This window comes from Dysidea avara, chromosome 5 (genome assembly GCF_963678975.1).
Source record: "Dysidea avara chromosome 5, odDysAvar1.4, whole genome shotgun sequence".
NCBI classification, from domain to species: Eukaryota; Metazoa; Porifera; class Demospongiae; order Dictyoceratida; family Dysideidae; genus Dysidea; species Dysidea avara.
The window spans coordinates 13,313,344-13,338,272 of NC_089276.1; the positions used below are offsets into that span (position 1 = coordinate 13,313,344).

The 24,929-nt window shown below is 35.7% G+C and overlaps 1 protein-coding gene across 1 annotated transcript in view; it reads right to left on the reverse strand.

The window, feature by feature from the left end:
* The window catches only part of LOC136255016 (uncharacterized), a 28,511-nt gene extending 13,121 nt beyond the window's left edge, over positions 1–15,390 (reverse strand). The window contains exons 1-23 of the mRNA XM_066047736.1: positions 15,264–15,390; positions 13,021–13,075; positions 12,180–12,345; positions 10,953–11,088; positions 9,781–9,922; positions 9,206–9,397; positions 8,515–8,718; positions 7,645–7,817; positions 7,193–7,273; positions 6,843–6,967; positions 6,741–6,790; positions 6,574–6,679; positions 5,892–6,029; positions 5,165–5,315; positions 5,008–5,106; positions 4,810–4,955; positions 3,922–3,985; positions 3,505–3,610; positions 2,491–2,639; positions 1,571–1,694; positions 1,432–1,518; positions 763–920; positions 335–392 (exon numbers count right to left, since the gene is read on the reverse strand). Of these exons, the coding sequence (XP_065903808.1) occupies positions 335–392; positions 763–920; positions 1,432–1,518; positions 1,571–1,694; positions 2,491–2,639; positions 3,505–3,610; positions 3,922–3,985; positions 4,810–4,955; positions 5,008–5,106; positions 5,165–5,315; positions 5,892–6,029; positions 6,574–6,679; positions 6,741–6,790; positions 6,843–6,967; positions 7,193–7,273; positions 7,645–7,817; positions 8,515–8,718; positions 9,206–9,397; positions 9,781–9,922; positions 10,953–11,088; positions 12,180–12,345; positions 13,021–13,075; positions 15,264–15,344 (2,791 nt within the window). The 5' untranslated portion in view covers positions 15,345–15,390. The remainder of the gene's footprint in view (positions 1–334; positions 393–762; positions 921–1,431; positions 1,519–1,570; positions 1,695–2,490; positions 2,640–3,504; positions 3,611–3,921; positions 3,986–4,809; positions 4,956–5,007; positions 5,107–5,164; positions 5,316–5,891; positions 6,030–6,573; positions 6,680–6,740; positions 6,791–6,842; positions 6,968–7,192; positions 7,274–7,644; positions 7,818–8,514; positions 8,719–9,205; positions 9,398–9,780; positions 9,923–10,952; positions 11,089–12,179; positions 12,346–13,020; positions 13,076–15,263) is intronic.
* Positions 15,391–24,929: the final 9,539 nt, after the last annotated feature.

A 24,929-nucleotide genomic window follows, 5' to 3' on the forward strand; every position in this document is an offset into this window, starting at 1 on the left:
ACTTGAATATATCTAACAATTCAACAGAACACTCACTCAGCTGCAAAGTTTATCCGATTACCGCACAGTGGAAATTACATGCTTTTGAAAAAAAAAAACAGTATGTGTATATACAACCGTGATGTAGTTTCAGTTGCTGTGAAATTGTGATATCAGTAGAAAACAGCCATGACAATACATGTGTAATAATTGTGTATACATAATCAGCTTCATTAATGTTTTGTGTTGGGCTACCTCAATTTAATTTTCTACAAATATGTTTACATAACTAAAGTTTCATGGCTTGCAAAACAATGCAAGTACTGTACGGTCTTGAAAAACACAACTTACGTACCACAAGTGAAGTACTGCCATGAAAATGAATAAGCTAAACCAGCAGCGGCAGGTATTCCCTGCAAATAAAGTCATGTATTATAATGTAAAGTGTTAATATTAATTTAAAAATTAATATGATTACATGCAGTACATACAGATACACAATTGCCTGAATAATTCATTATAGTAGACAAATCACACTAGTAGATGTTTTCAATGTATTTACAAATGTATTAACTGCGGTGTTAAACAATAACTGTTTATTTTAATGGGACTAAATCTAAGGCGGATTAGCTAGTATTCCAGTGAATACCTCTAAAAGATTTGAGTAGCATTGTATAGCAGAAAAAAATATTTGAATTGTCATTTACTAGCATACTGTTCAGAGCAGTTGTACACTAATTATAATTCTGTTGAGTGCATAAAAATTAATTTATAGTGTTTTACCTGAAGAGTTAGCATTTCCACTAAAGGACCTGTGGTAAAGATATATTCAAAAGTATTATCTCGTCTGTACTGAAATTCATTTCCAGCAGCAGTAAACTGTATTGTCGACTGAATATTAAAGTCTCCATTCAATATCTGAGCGCCATTGGCCTCCAGTGCTACAGAAATTTAATATTATATATTGTTTAATAATAACTAATTTAGAAGAGCCTATAATTATAATAAACTGTATTGTACTATGCACCAGTAAAAAACATGTGCACACACATGTACTGCATGTACGTAGGTAGGTTAAATGTTTATTGTCATACTACTGACTTACAGCTATCACATTTTGACTTAAGCATTGATACAGTTGTGAAAAGTATAGTAATAAAAGTGTAAAAAAATTTACAACAAAAAAGGATCACTATAATTTAAAGAAAAGGAATCATCACTTAAAGTGGAAATTCAATCACCTTTTGTACATTAACAAACCAGAATGGCTAAAGTATTGTAACGAGTACAAGGAAAAGTTAGGAATTGTAAATTCAAGTAGTGATCATAGCTACTGTCAGTTTTATGCAATGTAGCTAGTCAATAGTAGCACAAATTAAAATCGATGCATTGCTTTGCTACATAAGACCCACGATAGCTTAATTGCTGGTTCATCATACATGCGTCACATACCCATGAACACAGTGTTCCCTGGTGTTCCTACATCTCTAATGTCAACATGCCTTGCTCCAGCAGGTATAGTGGTTATATCATGGTAAGCTGAAATGGAGATTAGTAGATGGAATAAGGTACAATAACACAATTTAATTACCAACACTGGGTAGTACTCCTGATGCTGAGTCAGTCACATGTGTTGCAGTGCTGTTGTCACCATTACACACTCCACAAGCATCTGCCTCCATACCAGACTCAAGTATGTTGTCACAACCAACAACCTAAGTAGTTCACATATACAATTCTGTAATATGATGTAGTACTGATTGAGCTGTAATGTCATGAATATGGACATTGCTATAAAAGAGAGCTTTAGTAGCAGTATTAATTTTACTAAACTGGTTGCATATCCATTGGCAGTTGGTAGTTAAATAAATAATTCAAATACCAAGTAATCACATTACCTACTGTAGGGTCTGCAACAAAAAATTGATATTCACAAAAATTATTGTAACCTGTAGGATATACGTGTGTCAAATTATTATTATACATACTGCAAAACTACCTTTACTCACACTACAGGAAATGCATTTTTTTTTGTACATGCATGGAATCAGTAAATTTTGTGCTCTCTGGATGACACATGGGTTCCTTCCTATAACTTGGAGTATATATTCCTAATCTATAGCAGAAGTATTTTATGACTCAGTATTGTGTAACTTAGCAACTTGAGAATCACTGAATAATTGTTATTATTGAGGTGTGGGAATTATTCCATGTAGCACATTTCAATCACACAGCAAGATGGTTTAGATATTCACAAGGTCAGTGACTAATACTATGAAGTGGTTATGTTTAGCAAATGAGCCTATTTTGGGTGTTTGTCATGAAATGAAGCACTTGTTTTGGCTTATAATGTGAACCTTTATAAACATTTTGAAAACTTTCTTCTATGGTTTAATGGGCCTCATGGCACTAACAAAATTAATGTTAAATGATGGGCTGCGTATGGAAGTAGAGTTTATTACAAACACAATATTGCATATCAGAACATGGTTTGTAAGCACGCTTACTTACCCTACACATTCCATTGACACAAACAGCAGCATCAAATGTTCCACTATAACATGGTGTTCCATCTATCACTGTTGTACTCCTAACAGCAAGATCTCCTGTTTCTTCAGACTGACATACTAATTCACAAGGTCCAACAACAGATACTATTGCTGTGGGTAGAGAAATGTTTGCCATAACTAGAGATGTAGCTACCTACTGTACTTTTAAATTTTTTCCATTAATTTTTATAATAATTCTTGTTTCAATAATCGATAAGACTGGATTATGTTTAAGAAATAGAGCAAAACATGTGTATTTTTAGCACAAATTTTATAACAGTCATCAAACTATAGCTTAAAACATTAAGATAATCTAGTAGATTCACATAACTGTTTTATTAGTGAATACTCTTTTAGAGTATCTCAGTCTGGTTATATGTTATCTTTGAGCTACGTGTCCCCTAGGAATTAAAAGTGATTTCAAATTACATTACTGCTTTAGAATTATTCTTGAATTAATCCTTAAGTAAGCATTAAATCGTCATCGCAAGTGCCATATATATCATGAAAAAGTGGATGAAAACAATAGCATGAGGCAAAGCCAAGTGCTACCAAGACCACTCTTCGAGTGCTATGTTTTTCATATACTGTATGTAGCTTGAGTATTAACTGGTATATAGAGCTGTCTATAACTTGAAGCAAACAACAAGCACAAAACAATTGGAATAGTCTCGAAATCCATAGTTTGTATAACTTACCACCTTCATAACTACCTGATATAGAGCTGCAGTCACAGTATGTAAATCATTTGATATGAATCACTTTTCACTTTATTTTGTCCCATGTATTGATATGCATACAGTCAGTTATGTGTACTTACAATTTGGTCATTGGGTTAATATGTGGGCATATATACTTTTGCAAGTACGTAGCAGTCATTTATAGTAGCAATAAAAAGATTAACTGCTGAAAAGTATGAGGTATATATGATGGCCATGTATACTCATTGTTACATATATCTAATTCCCTAACATACATTGGATGGTGAATGGGAGCCATGTATGAAGTGTTCCCTGAAACTCTACACCATTAGTAGCTGTACACTGCACTCCACGAAAACTTGGACTTCCAGCAGGACATGGCTACATGAATGTCAATACATCATCACCAGCAGTAAAAATAATGTCAAATGTGCATGTCCTTTAAAATTGTGACTGGCATTGCAAAACCAATATAGCCTTTCTAATTAATTGACTTTACTAAGGCATAAATTCATATTGAAAGTGCTAACCAGCTTAAAACTTTTACATACAAAAAGAATTAACATGCCATGATGTTAATATCATTATAATTGGGCACACAAAAAGGAAATTATGTGAAAAGCTAAATTCATAGTATAATAGCAAAGTCTGGCCAGTCTATACACATATGCAATTTGCACACACATAAGTACCTCGGTATTACAAGTATCATATTCTCTGGACTCTCCAACACAATAATTTCCTCCAAATTGGGGTCTGTGTGTTAAATAATAGAACACCATGAACTGTTCACTACCTTGATGTGCGTAAGTGTGTATATTTACTATATATATACACAATAACAGTATGTGACTGAATTTAACAAAGCAAGGCTTCCACACCAATATACTCAATGTAGGAGTATGTCATTATTTCAAATTTTGACCTGGTATTTAACAATGCTATGGAAGAATTGTGTGAGAAGTTTAGGCGACTTAGGTCAATAGCTTACTGAGTAGTTAAGTTACAGTTGGTTAAAGTCAGAAGATTGGATGTGTGTGGAAGCCTTGTTTTGTCAAATTTGGTCACATATGCACTTGATACTAACATACAGAAAATATTTTACTTGGAAAACATATAACACAATCTTTAAATCTCAGAATCAGGAAAGTAAATGAAATATAAACAAAAGGTGTATTGAATCATAGCCATGATTCCCTGTTTCAGAGGTGGTAAAAACAAAGGAGCCACATTTCTCCACTTTTTTTAGATGATGCTTGTAAAAACTACCATTTTAATAGAACAGCCAACCACTCTAATAGAACAGACGTTTAAATTTTTTTTACTGACTAGTTACATTATGAACAAAGTGAAAATCATCTAAAATATGATCTCAGAACATCTAAAATTGTAAAATTCCTGAGGCAATTCCTCTAGATCCTCATGAATAGTCCGTTGTATGGTTTTGCTCTGTAACATTCATTGTCAAGGTTGGCTTCCTTCTCTCTTTTGCCTGTTTACCCTGTTTGCTGTACATATAGTTATATACCCTTTGTAATTTACTATAATTAAAAATCTATGCTTTGAGAATTCACACTTACGTAGGATTGTTGCATTGCCTTTCTCTAAACCTAATCCCAATACCACAAGTTCTGCTACAAGAAGAAAATGGACCAAATCCTCCCCATTGTCCATCAACTGGGGTCAGGTCAGTAGTGCTGGCAATACAACTTCCACGAACACAAATCTGCAGTTGTTTATAAATAGAAGCAAAGCACATCAAAGGTTACTTTACTAACCATATTAGTGCCACAAGTTGTCCCCGAAAGAGCAGGAATTCCAGAACCAAAGCAATTTCCAGTACTTGATAAACGGCACAACAAGCCATCACAGAATTGCTAAATGTGATACCATGTCATATAATCATACATTGTTTAACTTTATAATAAAACTAACATCTGTTCCAAAGGGACAAACTTCAGCAGTGGAGCCATATCGTGATTTACATTGTGTATCAGCATCAAATGTTAATCCTGGAAGATTAGTTGGATCAGGTAATTGTAAACTGGCATCAGGTTGATCCTCCAAACACACCCCATTCCCTGCACTGTAAAAAAAGTGACGTAAATTATGAATGTATGATGATTTTGATGTCATTTCTGAGGTATGATTGTACTATTAAAAATAGCAGCTATCAGTAAATTCTTACATTACAACGACCCGTAATTTTAATTTACAATTGTCATTCACCGTTCGTGTCAAATATCTATCACAAGTAAGAACATTAGGAAAATAAGAAGAGAAACACATACGATAAGACTGCTTGTGGTTGAATTTTGGAACTCTCTATTACTTAGATCTTTTTATTAGTGTACCTAAACTGGTAGTGATGGCAATTCATCACCACCTGAGAATTAATTTTATATCTGTAGCAACAGTCACAGGTGTAGTAATTAAAAACTAATACCACATTTCTCTGTTACAAGCAGCTGTCAGCAGTGTCAAGGTATAAAAACTACATAGGTCTAAATAAGCTAGGCTTCAATTCAGGTCACTTGGGGTCTACATAATTACTGCCATGCCATCATTTTGCTCAGGAGCCACTACACAGAGTTTTTGGGTGTTAATTTACGTATACCACTGTGCAACTATTACTTTATGGATTCTGTAGTTATTGATATACCTTAGAAAAGTAGCTAGAAAATCTGCTGAACAAGATGACCACATGTATAGTCCACTTCCACCACTTAGCACGGAATTCATTATGAAATCAGTGTTAGTAGGACAATCGTTGTTCTCACCATCGTGTAGCATACCAAAACTGTAAACAATGACACAGACATCTCATCATGTTAAGCAAAAATACAGACAATAGACCTGGCATAAGTCAGTATATAAAAAAGTCAGTCATAAGTCAGTACAGTAATAACAAAATATTGATTTATGCGCTGATTTTCTCAGCACAAAAGTCAGTCATAAGTCCAGGGGCGGTGGAGCAGGCCAAAGAGTGAGGGGGCCAGGCCAGCTGTAAGCTGAAGACCAAAAAAGGTAACTACCTGCTGACAATAGCTGCCCTACATCAACTATATCTCCTTATATATACATAGCTAAGTAGCTTGCTACACTGCTTCTCTGAATACTGTGACTGCTCTATTAGAGTATCGAGATCTTGACTGTTCTATTAGAGTATCTTGATTTTATCTTGCCATGTTGCTTGCAAATATTCTCCCATAAACGTGAGAGGGCCATGGCTCCCCCTCTCCATCACCTATGCAGAAGTCAGTACAGTAATAACAAAATATTGATTTATGTGTTGATTTTCTCAGCACAAAAGTCAGAACACACTCTAAAGTCAGTACACTTACCCATGCCCAGCTTCATGAGCAATAAGAAAAGCAGTCCCCAGTCCAATGTCTTCATTTAGGTTACAATTCCTCGTGGTGGAACATACTCCTCCTACTGGTGCTATTCCTGTAGAGCATAACACGAATATGCATGAATAACAACAATAAAAGTATACATGCTATTTTACCAAGTAGTCCATTATTGCATGTACCACCGTCTTCAAAGCAAATATCTACACTGTAGGAGATGAGTATTAACTTTTTAACTTATGTTTTTTGTTGCTACAAACCTTGTAATCATAATAGCATAATCATGATGTAGTGGATCGGTCTCATCAGGTGTATTCAATGTTTGTTGAAATTCACAAAATGTGTCTAGAGCTATTGACCCATCAGCTACAATGTTCAATTCATTCTGAAAAAGGAAACGCGTTATATGCAAGCATCTATGATATGGGTAGCTATAATCAGATTGCAGAGGTGATATCAAATTTGCTCACTTTGAAGAGGAATTTACTACTAACAATTATTATTAGGTACATGTTTGCAGACATAAAATACACACATCTCCAACATGAAGAGTTCAATTGTTATCATACAGTGATAGTATATAACAGCACATGGATACATGTATTCTTACTCCTGGCATTTCTAGTATGATCCTAACAATTGCATAATCTATCTGGTCCTCCAAAGTTGGGTCACGGTATAAAGCTGAAAGCTACAAAAAAAGAAGTGATCATACAGTATATTTTTCTTCATTATTTATGGTAGTAAAAGAGTTGGCTTTAGGGCCAAACTAGTGACAAATACATACAGTAAATTACTGTTGTAGTGCAACATTTACAAATCCAGCTAATTTTGTTATTATATCCTTAAGTTAATTCATTGCTAATTTTAACTATCCTTTCTGTATTACAGACAATTAAATGAACAATTTGATTACTGCAGCAAAATTGCATTGCTGTCTGCAACATTAGCCTATGTGACTCAAGTCAACTCCATCATATACTTAACTCAGTAGTAACTACCCATGTATACGTATAATATGTTACATAGGTATAAATCTCTTATAATACATTAAACACTCACCACGTTCATGATGGACATTACATAGTTTACAGTTGCAGTTGATCCTCCTTGAGCTGTTACCACTCCAGTGTCAACATATATCATTGTTTCCATTGTCATTGGTCCTGGTGGAGCTGAACGAGCTTGACGTTTTCTTGACTTTGGACCATTTTTGTACATATCCAGTAACTCTTCTGTTAACACAAAAGAACACAGTATAGCTATATATGCACCATGTTAGGAAATATAATTACTTTAGACAATTTAAACAGCTATAGCTGGAAAATGGCAAATTAATCTACAGAAAATGTTTTATCCACCTGCTTACTAGCTACTAGGGTGTTGACTTAAAGTTGGCAGCACAAGTTGAAATGGTGAGTGTGTTAATATTAATTTTAATAGGGGTCTGACAAGTACTGACTCTAACTCTTGGATCAAATTTTTACAATTACTTGTACTGCATAAATTTTAAGTCTTAATTTTAGTCCATAAATTTTTGTGTTCAATTATTACTCAATTCTCCATATGTGCCAGTAAAATGTATACAAGATTGAGATACTCTAATAGAGTAGTCAATTGTAGTGGTTGATGAAACTACTCTTCCTAAAGATATTTAAAATGAAAACTAAATGTATATAGAACTAAAAAGTGGTTCAGGATCCTTATAACTTAGTAGCTGTATAGATCTGGAGTTTGGACTTTGGATGATTCTATTACAAATTGTAAGGTATTTCTATGTATTTCAAAATATTTGAAATCCTGTGAAATCCTATTCTAAATCTCAACCTCTGGTAAGATTTAGCAAAGAAGAATTTCCTGAAGTATGTACAAAACATGTAGAGAGGTACTCAGTGTATTATACTGTAGCACACAATATTAATGCAATGTCACCTTGAAGACAGTATGGTTCTCGACCAGTCCATTTCCCATCATCTAAGCAGTAACGTTGATAATCTCCTCTAATTACAAATCCTTCATCACAAGTGTATTTAGCAACAAAATTGCCAACAGCATTGTTGTAGTCGACAGAGACTGCTCCCCATTTAGGATCATTAAGGGTAGGGCATGATGGCTCCATTGGTATTATCTTCTCAGCTGTAAGTAGATATTTGTAAGAAGTTTGTGAAATACAGCATACTGCATGTATATAAGTTTCAGTATATCATCTCAGCTTTGTACAATTGTATGGGTGTTACTACACTTGTAAACTTCGAAAGTGAACATGTATTCTGCAGTAGAGATATTCTACACTTTATTAATAGTTTCATTCTATATAATTAACATTCATGATCAATTTAAGGAAGCTTAATTTTGTTGCAAAAATACAAAGGGAAGCCCATAATAGGTGCACTTCAACAATAGAACTGAGCATATCTTGAAATTCTTATTGTATGGCATCTAAGGATGGTATGGAATAATACTTTCAAAAACTTAAAGGTGTGTTCTAATTACCAATGTAGCTATGGTTGTGTTAAGATGCAATAGTTGGTGATAAGGCTTTGTGTGTGTGTGTGTGTGTGTGTGTGTGTGTGCGTGTGTGTTCGTTGTGTGTGTGTTCGTTGTGTTTGCATATGTTACTTACCTTCATCTAAGTTATCAGCTACACACACTGGTGTATATCCACTCCAAGTACCAGTAATGAGACACTTTCTAGTTGATGGTCCCAATAATGTGAACCCAGCATCACACTCATAGTAAGCTACTGACTGGTAGACATTACTGGGAGCAGTAACCGTTCCATTATCCAGTGTACGGGAAATATAACACTGGATAGCTGAAAAAAGATAAATGTACAATGCATGTATGATTTATATATGTAGTTTGTAGTATCAATAGAGTTTATTCAATATCATCGGTTATGTAGGCAGAAATTATATCTTTGCATATCTATTACATTGATAACGTGCCAAACTCTGTGAAGAACAAACTGTACATTACAGTTTTAAAATTACCTATAAACTTTAACTTGAAAATCCATTGAATCTGACAATAATTAATTACTGTTAAGCACAGCTTCACTTGCATTAAACAGTGAAATGAAGAGTTACATTACATGTATATACGTTGTAAGCATTTCTCACAGATGGTAGCTGACAGTTTTCTTGTCATGTAATACATTGATTATGTTACACAGCAGTGCACACAATTCACACTTACTGTCTACTGAGTGTTTGTGTTCATCAGATAATAATGACCAATCATTGATGTTGAACATGATGTGTGGATTGTCTTCTCCTAGTCCACCACCTCCTACTGGCTGTATCATGTAACTACCACCATCAGTCTCTACTAGTCCCATCTGTGGCAATGATGGTAAACAAATGAAGTATATACTGAATACCACAATCATACCCACAGCCACAATTACTGTAGATCATATACTTGGTTTGTCATGCTTCTTAGTAACATGTGGCAAAGTTTAAAATGTTGTGATATATGCATGCATGTTTTGTTTCTAAGTTAACATGTTTGCATTCTTCTGGGTTACAAATGTGTGACCCAGTATGACAAAACCAGTCTTACAGTCTTTTTCAATTGTCAACTTGACAAAACATAACTTGTCATTTGATATAGCAACTTTGCTGCACCTCAGTATTGTGGCAAAGTTTTATTTTTTATTAAAGTTATGGGAAGCTATCTGGAAAAGCTATCAGTCAAGTTTGGTCAGGCTGGGCCACACAATGTGATTGTATTTTTACAATTTTCAGAGAATGATACCTAACTATACTTATTCCACAAAGGTACCATTAGATTCAACCCAAGATCCTTGGCATGTTGTATATCATTGCATTTATATGGACAAGTATATAGCTACTTTATAAATCCTTGGACAGCTTCTGTTTTCTTACATTTTACATTTTTGAATATGACTGCATAGCAAAACATGAAGTGTAGCTGATGGGAAGTTGTAAAATGATACTGTACTATTTCTTCCATCCTGTTTGCAAAGTGACAAAACAGTTACTGTACTTTATACTTAAGCATCCGAAATCTTTAAATGCAAACATCAATCAAGTTAATCATTTTTGGAATGATGTTGTCTGGTCTTCATACCCACTCAAATAGGAATCCATACAGTACAGGATAAGTGATGTCCAGTGAGTCATTACTGGGGTTTATGTGGCATGCACTTGCTGGTTGGGAAGATGTCATGGTGATGTGGTGTTACTGAAACTACTACCCAAACTAAAGATATTGAGTTCTATAAGGTGTGGCCTATGTACATATATGTGTGTGTGCTTGTATGACTGTATATGCCTATTGTAAAGCTATTGAATAGTGAATCAACAAAATTGTGTGACAAATGTTATGTAATAGTTACACATTACCATTTCATCACTACACTGTGATAACGCCACAACTGATCCACTATCACCCACCACACTACCAGTGTAATAACACTCTTCCACTGGTATATTAAGTGGTACTAGTCTACCATCTGGTAACTGACTCTCTATGGATAACCTGTGGGAAATACACAGCCATAACTGACAATTTGTGTGCAAAGTATATAGTTACATTATATTAGTAGTGATTAGTTAAAATTAGATAGTGGCAGTGTATCACTACTCAATTAAAAACAGAGCACCAGTTTAGAATAAACTTGTATGTGTTCTCTGTTGCAAAACAACTACTTATCATAATTCACTTCGGTTTACATGTCTGCTAGATATCAACAATAACACATTATTAGTCTATCAGCTTATAAAGAAGAACAGGCAATTCTGAACCCTGAGACCATAAAGCATAGGACTGTGTTTATTATTTGTTTATTAAGGCTTTGCAGCACAAGTGCTGAAGGTCGGTAGGACACCTGGTCCTACAGCCTGTTTAGCATTGTTACATAATGTGTGTTTGAAAAGGTGGAGAAAGGAGAAAAAATCCATGACTGGACCCGGGCAGCCTCGAAACTGCAGCCATCTGATTAACGCTCGAACGCTTACAGGAGTCTGGCAGGCGGTCAGGATGTTTTCTCCCTGTCAATTTCAAGTATATATGTGACCAGATTTGCGAAAAGGGGCCTTCCACACGCACCCAACTCTATGAACTTGGAAGACCATAACTTAGTGATCAAGAAACATATTAACCTGAAACATTTCCAGCTATGTTGGTGCTCACAACTGATGTGGAAGACCACTTTGAGCAAATCTGTTCAAATATATCCATAGGAATTCTAGAGAGTGACTTATTATCTCAAAGTACCCCTTGTGGAACCAAATGGACATTAGCATAGTTTATTTATTAAGGCTATACAGCACAAGTGCTGAAGGTCTGTAGGACACCTGGTCCTACAGTCTGTGTTACAAAAGCAGTATAAAACATGGTACTTTGTGTGAAAAGCTTCACTTCTACTGTAATTCTGAACAGCTGTCAATCTTTCATCTCTACATGCACATATTTTGTTAGGAGATAGTTCGGGCTTATGTTTGGTTCAATGTTTCAAATCTTAGAATGTCACTAAAGCATGACAATCAATTTGCTCCATTACTCTTTAGGATATCTATTTATCTATTTGTCATTATGTGTGAGATGTATTCCCATGTACTATAGCTTACCCTGGTGGGTGGAGATTTGGTGTGTGTTTCAGTTTAACTTTCATATCATGGAAGGGAAGACCTTCAATTAGGAATTCATCATGTGAGTCTTCTCCTTCTTCCCTTTTCTCTCTTCCTGGTAACTGCTTCATTTTAGGATAGACAACTTTGTAACTGGGGATGTTTCCTAAACAGATAAAGTCATCAACTAATCAACAGTCAATACCCCACTGATGTGCTGGTTTAATCTAATTGGCTTGTTGTTTGAGCTCATCAAAGAATCATAATAAATCTTTTTGAACTATTAACCATATTTTGTAGGTAGTCAGTGGGTGGAATCACTCTGAAGTTAACATATTTATCCTATAGATACAGTTACCATAGATCATGTTGATCATAAGACATTAACAGCTTTAGAGGATTTCAACTAACATTACCAAATACAGTAGTACAAAACCTGTGCTTTGCTATCCGAGGAAAGTGAGAAGCTGTGTTCCACAAAACTTAGACGTGGCTAACATTGATCAATATGTGGGATTTAATGGCAAACTACCTGTAGTTCAGCCTTGATAGTTTCAAATCATTAATATTTGCAACAAACAGGAAATTTATAAAATGGCAGGGGTATTTAATAAATTGCATAATTAGTTTGCTTTATATTGCACACTCCGGCTGGAGAGGAAAGTAGAATTATGAAGACAAAGGAATTTAAATCAAATATAGTCAAACTTTAATGTACTGTATCCTCTTGCTTGCTATAGGTCAAGTAAAAAATTACGCATATAATAAATTACAGAGTTGGTCAGCGTAACATTGCATGCAATTGCAATGCCATATGTTGTTAACAGTAGAATATCTGTACCTTCATTTACAGCTCTTTTTCCAAAAATCTTCTTCAAATGACCAGCTGAAAGTTCCTACATTACACATAAACAGTTTAGTGTGATTACAATGAAAGTGACCAGATCTATGTAAAGAGTCTTCCACACACATGAACATGCAAGACCACAAGTATAACATTGTTTCAAAGTGACATGCTAATCTGAAATTTCCTTTATCCATCATGTTATGTTATTGCTCACTGATAAGCAAACTGCATGTGAATAGTGTATTGCTATGAACTATCAAAACCAATAAAGTTGATGTGTAAGACTGCTGAGCAATGTTTATACCTTCCTCTACTACATGGTATTAGACCATGCCACCGTAATTTACAGTATCTACCTGCACATTTAATTTATTATTTGCTTTATGGTCACCACAGCAGCGTGTGCCAACAACCACATATCGTAAAGATCACAATCAAAGCTTTTAAAGTACATTAACAACCCATCAAATATAGCCAGCTTTGGACCAAACACAATGAGGAATTGACCTCATTAACACACATACATGCACCTTAGATATGTTTAGGATCCACTAATCACTGTTAGATGTGGTGGTTTATATGCAGATGTGGTAGCTTAGCAAAAAATCTTTTTACCATACATGTATATGGTCATAAGGATTCATGCTAATATGATATGACTACAATAAGCCAAATAAGTGTTTTCTAAAAATCACATCATTGTTTGGAAAGTGTTTGTGGGTAGAAAGATCTTTGAATGTGAATATTAAAATGTTGGCATCAACAATTGAACAAATTTGTACCCAGTATGAAATCAATGAAAGGCTTGAAGTGTTGTCTGATAAAGCACTGTTCAATGAAATTCACTGACTTTCCTGGGTTATGGCTAGCCAATGCATAACAATAATTATATACAATAGCATTCATGCAAGCCAGCAAAGCAATTTTGATATCCTACATGCCTATATATGTACCTTGTCATCAACTTAGACTTATAACACATACCTGTGTCTACAAGGGACTTGTCTGGATGGTAAATATTACAGATATCACAACTCTGTTAAATCAGGCAAAATCCCAGTCTGCCCAGGAAAAATGTTCTCTGTTCATTTGTGGAACCTGGAGTTGTGATCTGCTATGTATAGTGTAGTCAAATGTATATTTGAAATATGCATACGACGACCTTTACTGGCTTGAAATGCACAATACTGTATGTTGCCACTCGCTTTCAACGTGCTGATTAGTCAATGGCACAGTATGTACACACATCATATAGTACATAACGTATTATGGACATTTTATCCATAATAATTATATGCATACCTATACACCAAGCACTGACACACACACAAACACACACACACACAAACAGAAAGAGGTCGTGGAACCTGAAGTTCCACAATGATCACAATACTGCTAAGTGAGACAAGGACAGATGGGCATTTGCTTCTCCAGTAAAATACCAGGTACCCATTGATGTTGCAGTTGGGTAGGCTGCTTCTCCAGTTGACTTCAGGTCAACAGGTCCCCATTATACAGCTGGACAGACTGGAGCAATATATGTGAGTAAAGTTTCTTGCTCAAGGAAACAACAACTGTTAAACACCAAATTGGCGGGCGTCACCTTTTGATTACCAGGCTCAGTGACATTCTAGCCAGCTATGCTGCCTCCACATACACAAACTCACACATGTATGCATGCACACCTACACTTATCTCAGTTAACACAGTACATAGGCATGTGCACTAAGATACTTCATTGTTGAAGCTATCACAGATACCCTGTATTGATTTAAGGAACTTAAAAACCAGTTAGACTATTGGACATACAATGAGCTATTATGGAGTAGGAGACACACTGAGTGTGTATTGTTCTTAAATAAATTATTGACCAACACTAGTGAAGTGATACAAATGTATGAATAAATGTTTGATTGTAATATTTTCCCTGAGCATTATTGATATTTGCCTTTTGCTGACACATCAGGAGAAACTGAAGTTCTTGCCATTAATCATTCCTATTTTAGATACAGTAGCTAGCTATACTCTGCATACCATATCTATAAATATCACTTTTAAGCCCACAACAATGCTAACTATACAGATGGCAGCTGTAAAATAGCGTTGTGGTATTCTACATAATATTATGTGCATCTGAACATAGCCAAATACGATAACATGTAACTATAATACACTATTAATCATTGCATACATGTGTATCACATATGTACAGCTAATATAGCTAATTATATCCTCACCACTTCGGCAGCCACGGTAAACAAGAAGTGTGCTATAACACACCAACAGCAAGCAAGCTTGCAAACACTGCTTCTATACATTCTGACAGTATGTGCTCAAAACTCTCAGCACATCTACAAGATTATGTTAAATACTTTCTTGAGTTGTAGCTAGCTAGCAGTCACTTTTATAGCTATATTCATAGAAGATGAAGCCACAAGTGGACTGTTATGGTGATTCTGTTTTAGCTACTTTATGTGGTAACTTTAATGGTATGTGTGTAAACCTCTCTATTACTTCATGCATGCAATTATATGACATACTATAACTACACTAAAATGAGTTCTTTTTGCACAGCAGGCTTCAACAGTACAGAAATATGACTATAATTTCTTAGACTAGCTACAAGGTAGCTTCATAGGTTATGTAGCTAGCAAAGTTTAAACAATCAAAGTTGGTTGAACCATCACTATGTATTTGCTACTGGGTTCCTCAACTATACTTGTCATGAATATTTGCACTAAACATATACTAGCCATAAAAATTGCATAGCCCAATGGACACTTGTGTGTACATGTGTGTGTGTGGAATGACACATTTATGAAAAAGGAAAATAGAGCACGCATGGGTGACAAATCAATAAAGCAGGCAGTTATTTTCTTTCTAAGCAACCAGCTCCAGCTAATGAGGAAAACCTGGACAAGCAGTTGTCAAAAAAGATTTGACTAGTGTCAATTTGCTTATACCAAAGTGTAGCTATGGCTGCACCTTGCTACAACAAACACCTGATCCATGGATCAGACTACTTTATTAGTGCCACTTTTATACTGTACAAGCATAAGAATAAGTTCGACTAGGGAATAGGGATCACAGGAAAAAGTAGTGAAATAAGGGAGGTCGCCTACACCTGAAAATAATACTAGTGGAGATTAAATCCCATACCCATGACTGAATTAGGGATTAAAAGTCCACTAGTATAATATTCAGGTGTATAGTATTATGCAACTTGATCCCTAATTGAAATTCTTTGAGTAATCAATATATTTGTTTGTTTACTTTTTTGTAACATTATTATGGCTGGTGAACCCATGCATACTGCATTAGAATGGAAGGAATGGTGCCAGGCTTAATGCTTTTATCTGAACGTGCACCCCAGCTATCAATTTCTGAATTAGCAAAGTGGCCATTATATATTCATTTTCAGCTACGTTACACAACATTACAAACAAAGCACTAGAAAAAGGACCTCTGCAATCAATCCAGTCACAATGGAAAACTTGAATGATTCCTGTTAAACATATAGGGAAGCCATCACACGGCACTACTGTGAATCAACACCTTACATATAGCTAAATGGGACATAGATAAGTCCATGAAGTATGTATTGTAGTATGCCAAAAGGCACCTGCTGGGCTCAAGCGACGTCAAACAGTGAAAAATCAAGACTTTATCTTTATAATTAGCTGTTATCAAGTTACACTTGTCTGAAGGCATTAGTCAGTCAGTCAGTTGGTCGGTCGGTCAGTCAGTCAGTAGAAAATTCCACTAAACTTTTAAAATTCATAGCAACTTTTTGGAAGCATTTCAAGTAGTACTGAAGGCACTTTTGGGTTTGGTTATACATAACCAATACTGCCACGGCACCATGAAGGCAGGGTTTTAGGATGATACTTTTTTGGCCAGAAAAGCGCAAACCTTCCAGTGAATTGTTCTATAATTAATAAATAGTGGATGGCAAGAGTTGATTCTGTAATTACAGCAGAAAGTAAATACTTATCTGAAAAGAGAAACCCATGATTAAAACTTTGCAACTGCTGTATATATATAGAGATGCAATCCGAAATCAAAACATTTCATGACGAATTATAGAGGGAAAGGGGTAGCTACAGTAGCCTCCTCCTGGATCAGTGCTAAACAATAGGTATAGTTAAAGTACTCACAGACATAATTTATTTTGCATTGCTAGTAATGTATTTGCTGAAATACATCTGCTTTTGATTATAATAGTGCCAAACCCATGATTAGTCAGCTGCCTTCATCCATAAGTGTTAATTGGTCTGCAGCACAAATTACACATAATTGTATATACTTATTAATTTGCACCTAACAGTTCTGTTCTATAGTAATAGTGCTTTTTTGTACACTGAAGCACAGAAGTCAATTATTATATTGCTTGCCTTTGGTGCCAATGATTTTGATCTTTTAATAATCTCCATAATGAGGCCTAATGACAGCTCTATAAAATAACCTGCGATGCAATACAGAGTGCACTGGCAAGAGAGTTATTGTTAGAGGTGTACCGATAATCGGATCGGCTAAAATATCGGCTATCGATATGGCATTTTTAACCAATATCGGTATCGGTACAGAACAGTAGGAGGACCGATATCGCTACCGATATTTAGACAGTAGCAATAGTTTGTACATAAGCGGATTATGCATTGGTTTTCCATGTGGCTGTTTAGTGCCAGTGGCTTATTACTCTCTCTGAAACAAACGCTACGCTACGAGAAGCCATATAAATACACGCGATTGTAGTGTTTGTTGCTGAAAAGCTTATCACGGTCTTTACAAATGAAGCAGCTATAGAGTACCTTGCAATAAAAGAAGGGTCACAGGATAACCAAGGAAACTTGCTGTACCAGCTTTCTCACAAGCCATTAGAATGCAGAGTAATGCAGAAATATCCGTTTAAGGCTTCATGGGAGTATACATAAAAATGTTTGTGGGTGCCTAATTGTCTGGATTGCACAATAGAAACCCAAGCTGTATACCATCACAGGCAGAGTATGGCATGCACATGTTGTATAGTAGGTAAATGTACACTTTTAACTATAATGCAAATATCGGATCGGCTATCGGTTATCGGCTTCTTCTGGTGGCATCAATATCGGATATCGATACATGCCAAAAACTCATATCAGTACACCTCTAGTTATTGTAGTTGGTTTTGTACTAGCTGTAACTTTTTTTTTGTTTGTTTATGCAACTGATGTCTTCACGTATACACCACTGCCAGTGGTGGATCTAGGTGGGTTTCTGTGTTAGTATAGTTTTGACAGAAATAACTAGACAGAAACCAATTTAGTTCAGATCTATTAAACTAATTTTACTTGTGATCTATTGCCAATTGTAACCCGGTCTGACAAAACCAATCTTATAGCCTGTCAAATTTTGACTACTACTTGAAGGTTCAATAACTTTCTCTCTGAACATGACAACTAAGTAACATTTATACTACTTATGTAAAAATCACTGGAGATTTTCCTGAGTTTACAGAATTCTAATAGCTTACACAGAAAAGGTGATACACGTATTAAGCCAACATATGTATTTTCGGGCTATAAGACTGGTTTTGTCAGACTCGGTCATAACTTATCATAGCAAAACCTTATTATTCCACTGCACTTCAGTAGTGTGCAAGCAACTGACATTCATTATATCTACTAAACTCTCAGCGTCACCTCAGATATTTATTGTCTATAGTTAATACAATTTATATCAATATTTAGAAAACTCCTTTCAAAATTTAGATTCACTGTTGTGATTTCAGGGTTCAAAATCAGCTGGACATGTTTAATCATTTCAAAAAACAATACTGATGGTTTTAGGATGGCTTATATACTGTAGATAAAGATAATAATCCAAAACAGCCAAGCTGTAAAAAAAATAGTGCGGCCCTCAAAAAGGCTATGGTGAAAAAAGATGTGAAATCCAAGGTGGCGGCCAAGAAATGGCTGTGATGGTAGGTTAATGGTAAAAATTTTAATAACGACAATTCAAGTGAATTTTTGTGCCACTTGGTCTTGGCAAAAAAATTCACCTAAATTGCCGTTATTAAAATTTTTACCATTAACCTACCATCACAGCCATTTCTTGGCCGCCACCTTGGATTTCACATCTTTTTTCACCATAGCCTTTTTGAGGGCCGCACTATTTTTTTACAGCTTGGCTGTTTTGGATTAGATTTCATTTCTTTTTGTATTTGTATTTGTATACCCCAAAGCCGGCCTATGGCCAGCTTTGGGACTTTTTTAACCTGTCTTTTTTTCTTTACTACAGGAAGAAGAAAATGTGAAGCAGATGTACTTTAAATATTTCTGATTTTATCAGTAAATGTACAAATTATATATATAATACATATATTTATCATAGAACTCTCCATGGTGGTTTCTTTGTAACTGAACACTCTACAAGGTGACTTCTTCTTGCTGCTCTCTCTGCAGGGTGAATGTTTGTAGCTGAACAATCTACAAGGTAACTTCTTCTAGCTGATCTATCTACAGGGTGATTTGTTTGTAGCTGAACTATCTACAAGGTAACTTCTTTTAGCTGATCTCTCTACAGGGTGATTTGTTTGTAGCTGAATTCTGTGCAGGAGATTTGTTTGCAGCTGAGTTCTTTACAGAATGGTTTCTTCGTATCTGAACTCGCTACAAGGTAACTTCTTATAACTGATCTTTCTACAGGGCAATTTGTTTGTGGCTGAATTTTCTACAGGGTGATTTCTTTGCAGCTGAACTCTCTACATGATGCTTTCTTTGTAGCTGAACTCTCTACAAGGTGACTTCTTCTAGCTGATCTTTCTACAGGGAGATTTGTTTGTAGCTGAACTCTCTACATGATGGTTTCTTTGTAACTGAACTCTCTACAAGGTAATTTCTTCTAGCTGATCTCTCTACAAGGAGATTTGTTTGTAGCTGAACTCTCTACAGGTGATTTGTTTGCAGCTGAACTCTCTACATGATGGTTTCTTTGTAGCTGAACTCTCCACAAGGTAACTTCTTCTAGCTGATCTTTCTACAGGGTGATTTGTTTGAGCTGAACTCTATACAAGGAAACTTCTTCTAGCTGATCTCTCTACAGGGAGATTTATTTGTAGCTGAACTCTCTACGGGTGATTTCTTTGCAGCTGAACTCTCTACATGATGGTTCTTTGTAGCTGAACTCTCTGCAAGGTGACTTCTTCTAGCTGATCTTTCTACAGGGTGATTTGTTTGTAGCTGATCTCTCTACAGGGAGATTTGTTTGCAGCTGAACTCTCTACATGATGGTTTCTTTGTAACTGAACTCTCTACAAGGTAATTTCTTCTAGCTGATCTGTCTACAGGGAGATTTGTTTGTAGCTGAACTCTCTACAGGTAATTTGTTTGCAGCTGAACTCTCTACATGATGGTTTCTTTATAGCTGAACTCTCCACAAGGTAACTTCTTCTAGCTGATCTTTCTAAAGGGTGATTTGTTTGTAGCTGAACTCTCTACAAGGAAACTTATTCTGTCTGATCTCTCTACAGGGAGATTTGTTTGTAGCTGAACTCTCTACAGGTGATTTGTTTGCAGCTGAACTCTCTACATGATCGTTTCTTTGTAACTGAACTCTCTACAAGGTGACATCTTCTAGCTGATCTTTCAAGAGGGTGATTTGTTTGTAGCTGAACTCTCTTCAAGGAAATTTCTTCTAGCTGATCTCTCTACAGGGAGATTTGTTTGTAGCTGAACTCTCTACGGGTGGTTTCTTTGTAGCTGAACTCTCTACATGATGGTTTCTTTGTAACTGAACTCTCTACAAGGTAATTTCTTCTAGCTGATCTCTCTACAGGGAGATTTGTTTGTAGCTGAACTCTCTACAGGTGATTTGTTTGCAGCTGAACTCTCTACATGCTGGTTTCTTTGTAGCTGAACTCTCCACAAGGTAAGTTCTTCTAGCTGATCTTTCTACAGGGTGATTTGTTTGTAGCTGAACTCTATACAAGGAAACTTCTTCTAGCTGATCTCTCTACAGGGAGATTTGTTTGTAGCTGAACTCTGTACAGGTGATTTCTTTGCAGCTGAACTCTCTACATGATGATTCTTTGTATAGCTGAACTCTCTACAAGGTGACTTCTTCTAGCTGATCTTTCTACAGGGTGATTTGTTTGTAGCGGATCTCTATACAGGGAGATTTGTTTGCAGCTGAACTCTCTACATGATGGTTTCTTTGTAACTGAACTCTCTACAAGGTAATTTCTTCTAGCTGATCTCTCTACAGGGAGATTTGTTTGTAGCTGAACTCTCTACAGGTGATTTGTTTGCAGCTGAACTCTCTACATGCTGGTTTCTTTGTAGCTGAACTCTCCACAAGGTAAGTTCTTCTAGCTGATCTTTCTACAGGGTGATTTGTTTGTAGCTGAACTCTATACAAGGAAACTTCTTCTAGCTGATCTCTCTACAGGGAGATTTGTTTGTAGCTGAACTCTGTACAGGTGATTTCTTTGCAGCTGAACTCTCTACATGATGATTCTTTGTATAGCTGAACTCTCTACAAGGTGACTTCTTCTAGCTGATCTTTCTACAGGGTGATTTGTTTGTAGCGGATCTCTATACAGGGAGATTTGTTTGCAGCTGAACTCTCTACATGATGGTTTCTTTGTAACTGAACTCTCTACAAGGTAATTTCTTCTAGCTGATCTCTCTACAGGGAGATTTGTTTGTAGCTGAACTCTCTACAGGTGATTTCTTTGCAGCTGAACTCTCTACATGATGGTTCTTTGTAGCTGAACTCTCTACAAGGTGACTTCTTCTAGCTGATCTTTCTACAGGGTGATTTGTTTGTAGCTAATATCTCTACAGGGAGATTTGTTTGCAGCTGAACTCTCTACATGATGGTTTCTTTGTAACTGAACTAGGTTTGTAACTGAACTAGGTGACTCCTTCTAGCTGATCTTTCTACAGGGTGATTTGTTTGTAGATGAACTCTCTACAAGATAATTTCTTCTAGCTGATCTCTCTACAGGGAGATTTGTTTGTAATTGAACTCTCTACAGGTGATTTTTTTGTAGCTGATTTCTCTACATGATGGTTTCTTTGTAGCTGAACTATCTACAAGGAATCATTTTGTTAACAATTTTGACAGTAATAACCTATGTACTTTTTATTTCTGTTGCCCCTGTTCCAAATGTTTAAACATTCCAGCTCCTACAAACTATTTTATTCTTTAACTTGTACTCTTTATAGCTACCCCTTGTAATTATTATTTGTAGTTATATAGCTTATTGTAATTTGTAAGTAATTAATTATGGCTACCAGTGCAAGACACTGGTAGACCTTCAGTTCTGTAATTTAATTGTTATAAGCTCTTAAATGTTGTTTAATTTTGTTTATTGATCTGTACAGTTCTGTAAAGTATTAATAATAATAATAATGATAATAAAAAATAATAACAAGGTAGCTTTTTCTATTGATCTCTCTACAGGGCGATTTGTTTGTAATTGAACTCTCTACATGGTAGTTTCTTTGCAGCTGAACTCTACAAGGTGATTTCTTCTAGTTGAACTATCTCTTTCCATAGTTGCATGAACTCCCACAAGGTAACTTCTTCTAGCTGATCTCTCTACAGGGTGAATTGTTTGTAGCTGATCACTCTACAGGGTGAATTGTTTGTAGCTGATCTCTATACAGGCTACCTGTTTCTAGCTGATCTCTTGAATTCTCTTCAGGGTGACTGCTCTATTAGGATGACTGCTCTATTAGAGTATCTCGATCTCGCACTTGCTGCACCAAGTTGGATTTCGTGTTATAACTCCGTGGCTTTAAGTCTGATTCTTCTACACCATTGAAGAGCTTTTCTAAGATGATTACTCCATCTATACAGCGATTTTCAAAGCATTACCCCAAGCGGTTTATCTGGTAGGCGTGGCAAGTAATAGTTTTTTATTAGCTAATCTCGATTGCGTAATTGTTACACACTGTTGGTTTTTTCGTTGTATCTTCCTGGTTTTTAGCTCGATTTCTTTCAAACCACAAAAGGTTTGAGGTTCAATAGTTAACCTATTCACCCACCGATTTTCAGCTTCTTCCCATACGCGGTTTACCCTGTAGGCGTGACAACATATTGGTGTTATTTTTCGTGAATAATCGCTCATAACTCTTTGCCTGTGTATCGTATTCCAACCAAAGTTGGTACAGAGATGCGCCTTTATACCCCCCTTCTGTGTGCCAAATTTCAAGGCGATCGGATATGGCGTTCGCGTTTTATAGCAGTTTTTGTAAGTGTGCGAAAAGAGGAAGAAAAATAAGAAGAAAAAAAAAACGAAGAAACTAAGCCAATTTTTGAAGTCGCATATCTCGGGAACGCTTGAAGCGATTTCGCTCAAATTTGGAATGTGGAGTGCTGAAGGTGGAGGGAATGTCCACAGCAAAAATCGTCTTGTTTCATCAAGGCAGCACAGAGCTACGGAGGTGCGAAAATTGCGTTTTCTTCCTTCCTGTCAATATACTCACGGGTGTTGCGCGCCGGCTTCTTGGGCCGCACGACACACTACCGTGTGTATTGATGTCTTTTAAAGTATATGAAAGGCATTTGTGTTGAATTCAAGGAGTCAGTGATGGGGTGAAAATTGCCTACAAAATTTTATATTGTGAGATTTGTCAAGATTTATGATTTTCAAAGATTTATTGATTTCTACTGATTTACCAACATTATGTATCAGTATAACTGCACAATAAAGTAGCTAAAGATTTTTGCTCACAGTCATAAGCAACTCAGTAATGTCTATATTTCAAGTATATTTCATACTGTGATTCTCAACAACACAATCAATAACATTTAACCAATGTTTCCAACTTATTGTAATTCACTTTATTTTGTGAACAAAATTGGTTTTGTATGATCTAGCTACACCAAGCAAAAATTATTTGCGACCAGGCCTGCAAAAAAAAGTGCATGTGGGCACATAAAATTTGCCTACTTTTTAAACTTTTATCACCCATAACTTTTTGTGTCATATTGCCATTGCTTTGGAATTTTCAGCAGATGTTAAGTGACTAATTGGCTTCATAATACTCATTGCAGAATGAAAATATTTTATTCCAATACTGAGATATGACTTGTTGTGTGAAAGGGTGTGATTTGTGCCCACAAGCTCTATTTTCACAGGCCCAGTCACATTTTTGTATTGAATGACTGCTCTATTAGAGCATTTCAATTGTTTGCACAATAATATATTTTCAAGTAAGAAATTTTCTTATACTTATACAAAAATTATTTTACAATGATAAAAGGCGAATTACGGTAAAAAATTAAGACATTAATTAGAATGAGCAGTATTAATTATTACACTCATCTTCCTCTTTAGCCATCTGCAGTAGCAAAACACATTATTTATTGTCTGATGTGAAATGGTTGGATATCACCACATTTAAGAAGATAAAAAGTTAGTTATATAGTTGTGCGACTCTTTTATTAGAATTCCTGACTACTCTATTAGAGTATCACAATCTTTAAGTTATCTTCATTTAAACTCATTTCCTATATTATCGTTACCAAGGCAGCTACCTCAGTGCTTCAATGGTAGTCATGTCATTGGATTTCTGTGTAAGTATTATCAAACTCTATTTCCCTCCATACCCACACACACAGGGGCAGTTCTAGAAAAATTGCTGACTGGTTTCCAACTTTAGGATAGGGGTGGGGTCCATACAGTGGTATTGGGAACCTACTATATAGTTTATTTAGTTAATTGCGAGTGAAAATCACACTAAAATTAATGTAGAATCTGCAGGGATATTTAATACCTTATCGAGCAGTTACAGAATTTCTGAAATAAGAATGATAATTATTTTAGAGGCGCTTAATGCACTTGAAGTTGCAACAGAAGCATTTTGAATCGTTTTGTGGTAGAGAAAGTACTTAATGAACTATCGAAGTAG